This window comes from Sceloporus undulatus, chromosome 2 (genome assembly GCF_019175285.1).
Source record: "Sceloporus undulatus isolate JIND9_A2432 ecotype Alabama chromosome 2, SceUnd_v1.1, whole genome shotgun sequence".
Lineage (NCBI taxonomy): Eukaryota > Metazoa > Chordata > Lepidosauria > Squamata > Phrynosomatidae > Sceloporus > Sceloporus undulatus.
Window position 1 is genome coordinate 278,691,045 of NC_056523.1, and position 12,150 is coordinate 278,703,194.

Consider the following 12,150-nt stretch of genomic DNA (forward strand, 5'->3'; position numbering starts at 1 on the left):
TTCTTTAGTCATTTATTTGAATTGTATGCATTGGGAATTTGATTATTTCCCTCCTTCCATGTATGAATGTAGTTACTGAATTTTTAAAGTTGAATAATGCATCTTCACATTTTAGCAAAAAGATAGATTATTTTATTCTCCATCATGTTTATGATTTAAATATTTAGAGGAATGAGTATACAGATTTAGAAGCATGCTTAAAATTTAAAATTTTAAGACAGAGCATTGGGTATAATTGGAAATATTTAGCTGACAATCGTTGGACATTAAAATCATCATGCTCCTGGGTAGGTTGCTGTTGGTAAACCTTTAAATATATCAACATGAAAACTCGCGTTTTTCTTTATCTGCTGCTTTGAAACCATTCTCTTAAGTATATATTGAGCCATCACACCCCACAAACTGCAATTATTATATTAGTAAATAAGAGATATATTACTACTAGTTCATGGCTGATTAATAAAAGAAATGTTTTACATTTTCTGGGTTTTTTAAAATCAAAATCTGCAATTTCTTGTAATCTCTTTTATTCCCAATAGGGCTCTTTTGTGGGCCACACTCTTTTCAAGAAAGTGTTGGGACACAAAACTAAGATAATCTCATTCAGTTATTCTTTTCATCATATGCAGAAATACAGTTGAGCCCTGGGTTTCTGCTGGAGTTTGATTCCAAGTCACTCTGTAGATATCAAAATCATGGATGTGCATGCCCCACTAAATGCAATGGGGTAGCAAAATAATGCCCCTTATATAAAATGGCAAATTAAAATTTCCTTTTTGGAATTTATATTTTTAAAAATATTTTCAAGCCATGGATGATTGCATCCGTGAATATGAAGGGCTGATTGTATGTATCTAATTAGCATTTACAGCAGAAGCTAATAACACCTGTTTCATTCTAAGTATCAAAATGTTGATTAGAGCCACAAGCGACTGCTTACCAGACAGCCATTATATTCTTCTTCTTGCCATTCTTATTTTTCCAATTGGCTGAAAAATCCCAGAATATGTTTTTCAGTGGAGCTGTATGTCCAATTACCCTCTATCTATGCTACACATCAGGTATAGTATTCATATATAAATGCAGTGGTGGGGATGGGTGCTTTTTTCCTTGGTGTGAGCTCATACTTAAGCATGCAGACACTTGTGTCTCTCTATTGTGAGTACCAAAAAATTAAGGCATATTTTACATTTTCTTGATTCAGTTTTGTTTTTCTTTTATAACAGAACTGCTGTAATTGGGTGTCAAGTTCAGAACCTTTGGATACCTCAGTAGAATCCATGTTACCAGACTGCCCACGAGTCTCTGCAGGTATAGAAACACTAGTTCAGAAGTCAGCCATTTTTTCAAAGTGTTATTACTAATGTCTTTTTTTCCATACTAAATTTTATTTTACCTCTGAGCTCTCAATGTGTTGGACTAAATTATCTTCAAGATCTAATTTTTAAAAAATCTATAATTCTGATTTATCTTCCCCATTCATTACCAATACAAAACCCACTACCCTGAAATAAACATTCAGATTTCTGTAGATTAATAAACACTGCAGATACTTTTCCTTTTGCCTTCCCTGAGAGAAAACCACCTTCTCTTTTCTCTTATTCCACATCTTGTTTGCTCCTTCTTAATAATGTGAATTTTAGGCAGAAAGAAGGTACCACTGAAAGACAGCTCTTGTCTAATCAGTAAGGTCCAAAACACACTGCAGAAATAATCTAGTTTGAGATTGCTTTAACTGCCCTGGCTCAATGCTAGGGAATCCTGGGAACTGTAGTTTTGTGAGACATTGAGCCTTCTCTGTCAGAGAGATCCCTGGTGCCACAATAAACTACAGTTCCAAGAATTCCCTAACATTAAGTCAAGGCAGTTAAAGTGGTCTCAAACGGGATTATTTCTGCAGTGTGTTTGGGACCCAAGTCCCCCAAAACAGAAATACTTTGGATTGCCTGTACCTTCAACCCCTCTCTTTCTTGTCACGGTGAGGCATCATTCTGCCCTCATATACAGGGTAAGTAAGGGAAAACTCCATTAATTGCTTTTTCTCTTACTAAAAGCTACACTTGCAGTTCGATCCAGCTATCTTTGTTGTACGGTTTTAATTGGTTTTAGATTGTGAATGATTGTATGGAATGTTTTTAGATTATTCTGTATTGTTTGTAATTGCTATGGGTGGGTTTTTTGTATTGTTGGGATATGGGTTGTTATATTGTCTTTTGATGGAGATGATGTAAACCGCTGTGATCTGCAAGGAATAGCGGTATAGAAATAAAATTTCATTCATTCATTCAAAAGATATTCAAAATAATGTAAAAATGCATTACCGTATTTAAAGATTAGACAAACAGGCACATATATTTCAAGCCCCCACTCCTTCAAAAATGGTTCCGTATCAGTGCATTATGCAGTTTGAATTATGAGCTGACGCAGAAAAAGATTCTTATTGTTATTCCTACTATGTATAGTTTGTAAATAATAATAAAAAAATATTTCTATCCCGCTTTTTGCCAGGCAAACAAAGTGGCGTACAACAGGTTAAAATACATCCATATATACATAATACCCCCCTTAAAACATGTGATATTAGTTTGTGTTAATAAATGTTTTCCATTTTACTCTGTTGAATACACAGTACAAAGTATATTTTAGTCTCTTCATTAATTTTGTCCTGCATATGCATTACAGTAAATATGGCAATATTTGCAACTACATATTCACACTATAATATCTGCAACTGAAATCAGTTTTGCTGTCTTTTAGAAGGCAGGTAGAAATTTCTCTTCTCCCTAAGTAGAATGTTTCCTGATTGCTGATCTCAGCATCAATGTCTTGAGCTTTTTTACTCTGCAAATAGAACAGTTAGATCTTAGCACTTCTGTTCATTTTCTAAAGGTATGTTATCTGAGAATTACCTGCATGCAATTTATCTAGGAGAAATAAGCTTGTTTAACACCTTGTCAAGAAATATATCACTTGTCAGTAGGCACTAAACGTGACCATTACATTCTGTCAATGTTGTCACGGTTAGTGTTCACCGTTGGTGGACACTGGAGTTGTAGGTGACCTAGGCTCAGTGTATCTTTAGATGTGCTGTGCTTCTTCTCGCTGAAGATATAACAATACAGACTGAAGTGGCCCTTTTATCTCCATCTTGATGATATAAGAAGGGGGGTTAGCAAAATTAGAGCAGGAACTGCATGCAAGGTAGTAGCAAGAATTAACTCTCACTTCATTAATGAAGTGCAAATTGCTAAGGATTAGGGGACAATTACTCCTGAGCAGCTGGGTTCACACTTCATCTCAAGGTGGATTAGTGGACTGGTAAACTGCAAGTGTGAATTAGTTTTTTGTCTCTTGAGCTGCAAGAAATCATTATTACTGTGGTAGGGAGAGGAGGTGTCTTAAGAATTACAGGTAAAGTTTTGCAACATCCTCTCTTACTTACCTTTCAAGAAAGTATGAGTGCATTTTATATCTTGTACTAAGAAGGGAAGACTATACATTTGAAAAGTCAGATATCTTCTGTGAAAGTGATTATATGAATCCTAGTGTTGCTTCCAACTAAGCCAGTGTTGTCAACTAATCTGATCTCATAGATGTCAAAGCATATACAAGTGATTATCCTTTATTTCTCTCTCTCTCTCTCTCTCTCTCTCTCTCTCTCTCTCTCTCTCTCTCTCTGTGTGAGTGTGTGTGTGTGTGTGTGTGTATGAGAACAGACAAAAAACCTGCTTGCTTATAGCACACATTTACATCATAGTGGTAGCTATGAACATCTTAAGAATTTAAAGAATTTTAAACTGAATTGTTGGTTTTCCTTTTCTCTCCCCATCCATTTTATTCCTTTTTCCCATTTGTGTTTTGTCCATTAGGATTGTAAAACTGTTTTCAGGATCTGTCTTGCTGTTTCAGCAAGTGCCTTCAGCACTGTTTCAGTGCTTCAGAAGTTTTGCCACTTTAGGAAATTATAATGCCAACATATATAACTTACATTTGCTTTATGAAAAAAATCCTTTTCCATAAATGCATTTTAAAATGCATTACACTAATGACAAATATTTTCATATATACTTTTTACATCATATTTCAAAAAATACTTAGTTTGTGTGCGTGTGTTTTTTTTAGTCAAGGCAAGCAAAAGCATTCGTTTCTTAGAATAAAACTTTTATAAGAAATGAACAGGCTTAGGCCTTGAATGGGTGAGAGTCCAGAATGCCAATGAAGCAGAAGAGCAATTCAAAATAGTCCCATGCCTTTATTTCCTGTCCCATTTTTCTCTTCAAATAGCAGATCAATGCCGTATGAAGCTTCACTGAGTGAAGCCTCTCATAACACCAGGTTTTCATTAGGCAGGAAAGCAGTAGATATGGACCAAATCTGAGAAACTGGAGCATGTCCAAAGGAGGGCAACTAAAATGGTGAAGAGTCTGGAGACCATGTCCTATGACGAACGATTTAGGGAGCTGGGGATGTTTAGCCTGTAGAAGAGAAGATTAAGAGGTGATATGATAGCCCTGTTTAAATATTTGAAGGGATGTAATATTGAGGAGGGAACAAGCTTGTTTTCTGCTGCTCCAGAGATTAGGACCCGGAACAATGCATGCAAGCTACAGGAAAAGAGATTCCACCTCAACATTAGGAGGAACTTCCTGACAGTAAGGGCTGTTCGACAGTGGAACACTCTTCCTCGGAATGTAGTGGAGTCTCCTTCCCTGGAGGTCTTTAAACAGAAGCTGGATGGCCATCTGTCAGGGATGCTTTGACTGAGAGTTCCTGCATGGCGGGGTTGGACCTTGTGGTTTCTTCCAACTCTATGATTCCATGATTCTATGAATCCAGACACTCCTCCTTCATTTTCTTTGCTCAATCTGACAGTGGCACAGGGCTTTGAGGATTTCACTGAGTTAGTGTAATCCTATGAAACGAGAACATCACATTGAATTTAAATGTACGTTTTCCTTTAAGAATCTATAGAGTTGCAGCCTTCTTCTGTCTGGGGAGGGAGGTCTAAGATTGTTCCTACCCGATTTTTATGTATACAAATAGGCACACACTTTTCCAATTGTGCTAAAGCAAGTTGGTAAAGTTGGATTTGTTGCACAGCAGTTTATTGCACTCTGACCATAGCAGATTCATATACTGAAAATACTTTGAGATACCTGTGATATGTCAGGTTCTAAATATTTAGCCAACTTACCTTCTGATAAAGAAGTTACATGGTAGGTTTTTAAAATGTTTATTTTATTTTGTGGAAGTTATCTCTTTTTTTTAGTATGAACTAATGAAGGTTGTTATGATCCACTTAGTGTTGCCAGGTTTTCAAAATAGTGATAAGGAACAGTCAACATTCTGACATGCAGGGATCGCAATCAGGATTCAGTTATTAACAAGTTTATATGTTCTACCTGAATTCTAAATGAAAGTATTGATTTAATTTAATTTTACATTTCTCCGTAAAATTAACATATTGTCCACATTTATAAATTACATGATGTAAACATTTCTGTCTTTATGACCCCCTACAGTACTGATTATTTGTTTGTTTGTTTGTTTGTTTATGTATTTATTGGCAGTTTGTATAAAAGGATAAGCCTTCCAAATCTCAAATAGGGGAGAAACCTTTGTGCCATCAAATAACATCACACTTATAAGGGACACTTATCACACTTAAATTCAGTTATAGTCATGTAAAGTTGCAGTCAGGGTTACTTGTGTCTCTTTTTTGTTTTCTGAGAGAGAAAAGCAAAATTTATAAAAAAAAGCAAGAATGTGTGTAGTTCCCAATCTCCATTATAATTATCACTAGCATACACTTTAATTAAAACAATCTGAGATGGAAATACAGATTGAGCATCCCTTATATAAAATGCTTGAGACCAGAACTGTTTCAGACTTCAGAATTTTTCAAATTTTGGAATATTTGCATAAACACAGTGAGCTATCTTGGAGATTGGACCCAACTCTAAACATGAAATTTATTTATGTTTGAAATATACCTTATACACATAGCATGAAGGTAATTTTATACACAATATTTTTAATAATTTTGTGAATGAAGCAAAGTTTCTGTATATTGAACCACCAGAAAGGAAAGGCATCATTATCTCAGCTACTCATGTGGACAATTTTGGATTTTGGAATATTTGAGATTTTGAGATTCCAGACAAGATAGACTCAACTTGTATTAATTTAGCATTTGGAAACTTTAATCATTTAATCATTTCCAATTTTTTCTGAAACATAAACAGATTCTTTTGAAATTTTACTTTAAAGTCTTTTTCTTCTTTCCTTTCTTTCTTTCTTTCTTTTTCTTTTTTTGGGGTTTCCCGAATATCTTCATATGTGAAAAATCTGTATAGACATTCAAAGGAACTGAAACCAAAGACCTCGATGTTATTATTTTCTTTTTCACAGTCTACATAGTAATTTCTTCTGGCAATTAAAGCATCCAGTTTGGAATACCTGGCTGAACTTAAGTACTTCTGCAAAAAAATAATGAAGGCACAATTATCAGTTGTAAAAGATTAGCTCAGATATGTGAACTAATGTAAACCTATCCAGTGATGCATGCCCAAATCTACAGGCAGCTTAAAACAACAGTTTTAAGCGGTTTAAACTGCCACATTAATTTTTGTTTAATGCTCTGTATATGACTTTTTGGCTATATGATCTGACATTTTTCCTGGTTTAGAAAACGTATTTGCAGCCTGTGAACCGTATCTTGTGAAACTTGAACTTACCACAGGAAAACTATATGCATTAGCATTGGGAAGTAGTTGTGCAATTTACCACTATATTTTGCTTAAGGCTAGAGAAAGACATGGGTAATATACAGGTTTTATCTTTCCAAAACAGTGCTTTTTTTAAATCAAAGAATCCAGTATGTAACCTGAAACATGCAACATTTAACAATGGCTAGATTATTCATTCGCACTTTCTGAGACTGCAAACACCATATAGCCATGTAGAAGAGTCTAGTCCTCTAATGACAGAGGGAGAGAGAGAGTGCTATGTGTAGAATCCTATCTACATACAAATGGGCCAAAACAGATATGAAAGCATATAAAAACCAAAAAAATAAATACGTACTCACATATTGCCAGAACTGTCCAAAACCATTTTATTACCTGAGCCAAAGTACAAAGTATCACCCCATCCTATTGCATGTACAAGAGCTGCCATAAGAAATTACCCAGCCATAAGAAATTACCTGGGTTAGTGAACAGGACCAAAATTTAGGTACCACTTTTTAGAATAATAATAATAATTTCCCGCTTGTCCCTGCAGATTGAGGCGGGATTACATCAATAAAAACAATACAATACAATATAAAAATATAATTAATAAATACTAACATTCATGCAATAAAATAGCTAAACCATCATCTGTTCATCCAATAATCAATCAGTCGTAGTCCGAAGTGGGGCAGTTATATTAATGCTCTCTTGTGTAAGGTCAGGTGGGTAAGCCCGCCGGAAGACATCCGTCTTAAGTGCCTTCTTAAATGCATCTAAGGTGGTAATGAGATGGATCTCCTCTGGCAGGGTGGTCCACAGTTTAGGGTTCATAGCTATATGAACCGGAATAATGGAATGGATTGAAATTTGTGATAATGAGTTAAAATTGTGATATTTTCTAGTTATAGATTTAAAGTGTGAGTTACTTTATTACCCATTTAGAACCATACCTATTACAGTTTGATTTCTTTGTCTAGAACTAAACAACAAATGAATTTATGATTGCAAAAGTAGAAATTGTCATTCTAAAAGTATATGATACAAAAGGTATACCGGTATTTCATATCTGTTTATCAAACTGACGTACTAGTTTTATCTAATCCTCTAATTGTAAACATTTTGCTCAGATCGGCCTTTTAACCTAACTTGCTGTGAAGTAACTCTGTGCTATTTGAGAAATATATTCAAAAAGTGTTGTTGTTTTTTGTCACAGCATGGATGCCTTATTTGTTTGCTTTATGCAGGTTTGTAATCAGACAGAAGTGAATACCAAAACAAGTGGGCACTATGTTGCTTATGGTATTTCACAAACTGAACTGATTGTCACTGCTTATTATATAGCATAGGCTTGTAAAATCATATAATCATAGAGTTGAAAGAGACTACAAGGCCCATCCTGTCCAACCTCCTGCCATGCAGGAACACACAATCAAAGCACCCCCAACAGATGGCCATCTAGGTTCTATTTAAAAACCTCCAAAGAAGGAGCCTCCAGCACACTCGGGAGGAGTGTGTTCCACTGTCAAACAGCACTTACTGTCAGAAAATTCTTCCTAATGGTGATGTGGAATCTGTTTTCCTGTAGTTTGAGTCCATAGCTCCAGGCCCTATTCTCTGGAGCAGCAGAAAGCAAGCTTGCTCCATCCTCAATATGACATCCCTTCAAATGGTTAAACAGGGCTATCATATAATAATATTTATTTGTATCCCGCCTCTCTATGTATTGGATCGAGGCGGGTAAAAACAAACAAAACAACAATAAAAATTCTACACAGTAAGTCACAAGTAAAAACATAGCAAAAACACCCTAAAACTCCCCCCACCCTAAAATAACATTAAAACAACAATTCCCAATAAAATGCTCCCAATAAAATCAATCACGGTCACAGTCCGGTGGGAACAGCTGTGTAACTGGAGAGTAAACATTCTGAGGAGGTCAGTTAGGGAAGGCCTGCCGGAAGAGATCCATTTTTATTGCCTTCTTAAAGGCCTCTAAAGATGTTGTGTGGCGGATCCCCTCTGACAAGTCATTCCAGATTTTTGGAGTGGCAACAGAAAACGTCCTCTGGGAAGTCGTTATCAGTCTGGTTTTCTTAGACTGCAAGAGATTCTTCCCAGAGGACCTGAGAGTGCGGGAAGGATTGTATGGGAGGAGGCACTCCCTCAGGTAAGCTGGACCCAAGCCATGTAGGGCTTTATAGGCTATCATATCACCTCTTCACCTTCTCTTCTCCAGGCTAAACATTCCAAGTTCCCTAAGTCAATCCTCATAGGGCAGCAGTTCTCAACCTGTGGGTGGTGACCCCTTTGGTGGTCAAATGACCCTTTCACAGGGGTCGCCTAAGACCATCGGTAAACACATATTTTCAGTGGTCTTAGGAACTGAGACACCTCTCCTCTATGGTTGGGGGTCACCACAATATGATGAACTGTCTTAAAGGGTCGTGACACTAGGAAGCTTGAGAACCACTGTCATGGGGATGGTTTCCAGACCCTTCACCATTTTGGTAACCCTCTTCTGGACATGCTCCAGCTTGTCAACATCCTATTTGAATTATGGTGCCCAGAACTGGACACAGTATTCCAGTGAGGTCTGACCAAAGCAGAATACAGTGGCACAATTGCTTCCCTTGATCTAGACACTATACTTCTATTGATGCAGCCTAGAATTGCATTCTTTTTTAGCTGCTGTGTTAAATTGTTAACTCATTTTCAACTTTTGGTCTATTAGGATACATAGATCCCTTCCACATGTAGTCTTCTTAAACCAGATGTCCCCCATCCTATACCTAAGCATTTCATTTTTTTTTCTACCTAAGTGCAATACCTTACATTTCTCCATGTTGAATTTCATTTTGTTAGTTTTGGTCCAGCTTTCTAATCTATTAAGGTCATTTTGAATTATGATTCTCTCCTCTAGGGTATTAGCTGCTACTCCTAATTTGGTGTCATCTATTGATAAGCATACCCTCTATTCTTTCTTGCATATAATGTTCTAGCAGCCACCACCACCACCCCCTTTTGATCCCTACAACCATACATGCTGGCTAAAAACTATTTCTAGAAATCTCCAGGTTTTTAAGGTACACAAAGGATCCCTTCTGACTGTGCCAACACAAGTGCCCTGGTAGATTCTGGCAATAGGAATTATGTGATTGCATTGGGGGTTTTAATAGAATTAAGTCATTATAGTTTAAAACCAAAGGTGTGTGCATACAGCAGAAGAACTAAGTGCAATTTTCTTATATAAATCAGTTCTACAAAACCTGCATTATCTCTTAGGGAGGAGTGTAATAGTTTTGATTTAATGCAAATGGAAAGAGAAGGTGGCTAAGTATAATGGCTAAGAACCACAGAACCATATAACTAGTTATTCAGGGGCATTAAAAATTAACCTTAATAGTATCATGTGCATCATGACTATTCACTTTTAAAACTAAGGTTTCAGAAGGTATGTCTGACATGACAGAAGGATCTCATATTCAAAAGAATAGGAAAAAAACATTACAATCTCCCTGTGTCCATGCAGACTCTTGGATCTCACCAAGAATATCCAGAATTTATTATGTCACAAAGTTCTGTCTGAGATTATTATGATTATTTGATTGTCAGGAGGTGTGGAGTTCTCCACTTTACCATTTATTCATTAAATAGTCTAGAAATTTTAAATGATAGCTTGGTGTAGTTATTCATTCAAAGTTGTTCATTCAAAGGACTGGGATGTTAGATGTTGGATGTGTGGGGTGGTTTGTGGGTGATTCCCTCTGTCCCTGCAGCCCTCTGTACCAAGACTTTGTGGGATGACTCTTAGGAGGGGCTTTTCAGATGCTACAGTGGTGAAAGGTATAATATGATTAAAATATATTCCATAAATTCCAGGGAAAGATAGCCATGTTGGCTGGTGTTTAAGGTTTGTGGATATCTAAGATGTTCCATATTGATAGAAATATTAGAAGCAGCAAATCCTTCTTGAATTTGAAATGTGAATTCCCGTAGTTGATTAAATTGTAAATTATCTTGCATTTAGGATAAAATTTTGCCTTCCTTACATTTGCCCCCAAATCCTGAGCTTTTACATTAAGAACACTTTGGTCTGATTTATGGACTTCCTACAGGAAAAAAATGCTACTACACAACACTATTGATGTCTTTCTCATTATTGTCTACAGAGGTTTATAAATTCTAGTGTAAATTGGGAATAAGTGCTTGTGATGTGCACACTGCAATATGGCTAGAACAGTCACCATTTTTCTGATATGTTTTCACTGAATGGCTTTAGAAAAAAAATTGTCTGGCACCAGGATACTATTAGGCTGTAATTAGTGTAACTAACAACTAATATGAAAGAGCAGAATAGAGGTCACCATAAGACTTCAAAGGTCTTAACAGGTTAAGGTTGGAGGGCAATCTGTCTCCTTGCTTAATCTGTTGCCATATCTGGTGAGATTTGTTGAAATCTTCAGTGACCTCTAACCTTGAGGTGTTGCTCTCTCATAATTTACTGGTCACATGCCATGTTCTTTATTCCTGTCTGTTTAGATGAGCATAGAACTTGGTGAATGGCAGCTTCATTTCAGAGTTCATGTACAAATGTGCACAGATTATCAGCCCTTCATTGCAGATAAAAGATTATGGTTTAACTGCTTTAATATTCTTGTTCTGCCAAGACTGGACTAACAATTCCTAGCTAAACTGTACTTGTACATGATATTTAAAATTAAGCACCAAAGAAGCTGTAACAGGTATTAAAGATAGAAAGTTGTGTTATTTTGCAAGCATTCCAAGCAGATCAGTATGCTAGAAACAAATAAGTTTGATTTTCTTTGAAGTAAAATTTAGCTCTTTTCCATTTCTCATATTTTTGTTGTTGTTTTCTATTGTAGTTTTCGTTTATCTTAATAGAAGGCTTGATATTTTATTGTGACTTTGCTGTGTACATTTTATTATGATTTTTACTTAGATTAGGGACCTTTTCGAGATACAGAGTGAAGGAACAAATTCCAGAAACCGTAGCCTTGTACCACTTTTTCACTCTCTGGGTCCCAGCAATATACACTTTGAGTGTGTTTGAGGACGTATGCTCACTACCTGGACAGTTTACTTTACAAGTAGTAAACAGCAAGCTAAATAAGGCTTGGTTTAATTAAAACTTAAATTGTGAAGGGTTTTCAAAAGAATTTGAGAATGAAAAAGGAGAAAGCAGTCTGAGGCCAGATTTGAAGATCTCTGCTAAAAAAATGGTACAAGGATTTTTCAAGCAGTGACACTAAGAATAGTATTTGGAAAGTCTTTTCTTTCAAGACTATCTTGCGATTAACTCAGGGAGTACTACATCAAAGCTATACTGACTTCAAAGCTCAGAACCACTTACAGCTTCCAGCTATTACTAAAATCTACCACTTCACCCTGCCAACAA

The 12,150-nt window shown here is 36.2% G+C and overlaps 1 protein-coding gene across 1 annotated transcript in view; it reads left to right on the top strand.

Annotated features, from left to right (window-relative positions):
* FAM172A (family with sequence similarity 172 member A) overlaps window positions 1–12,150 on the top strand; it is a 333,167-nt gene that overhangs the window by 205,083 nt on the left and 115,934 nt on the right. The window contains exon 10 of the mRNA XM_042447786.1: window positions 1,227–1,311. Coding sequence (XP_042303720.1) covers window positions 1,227–1,311 — 85 coding nt within the window. The remainder of the gene's footprint in view (window positions 1–1,226; window positions 1,312–12,150) is intronic.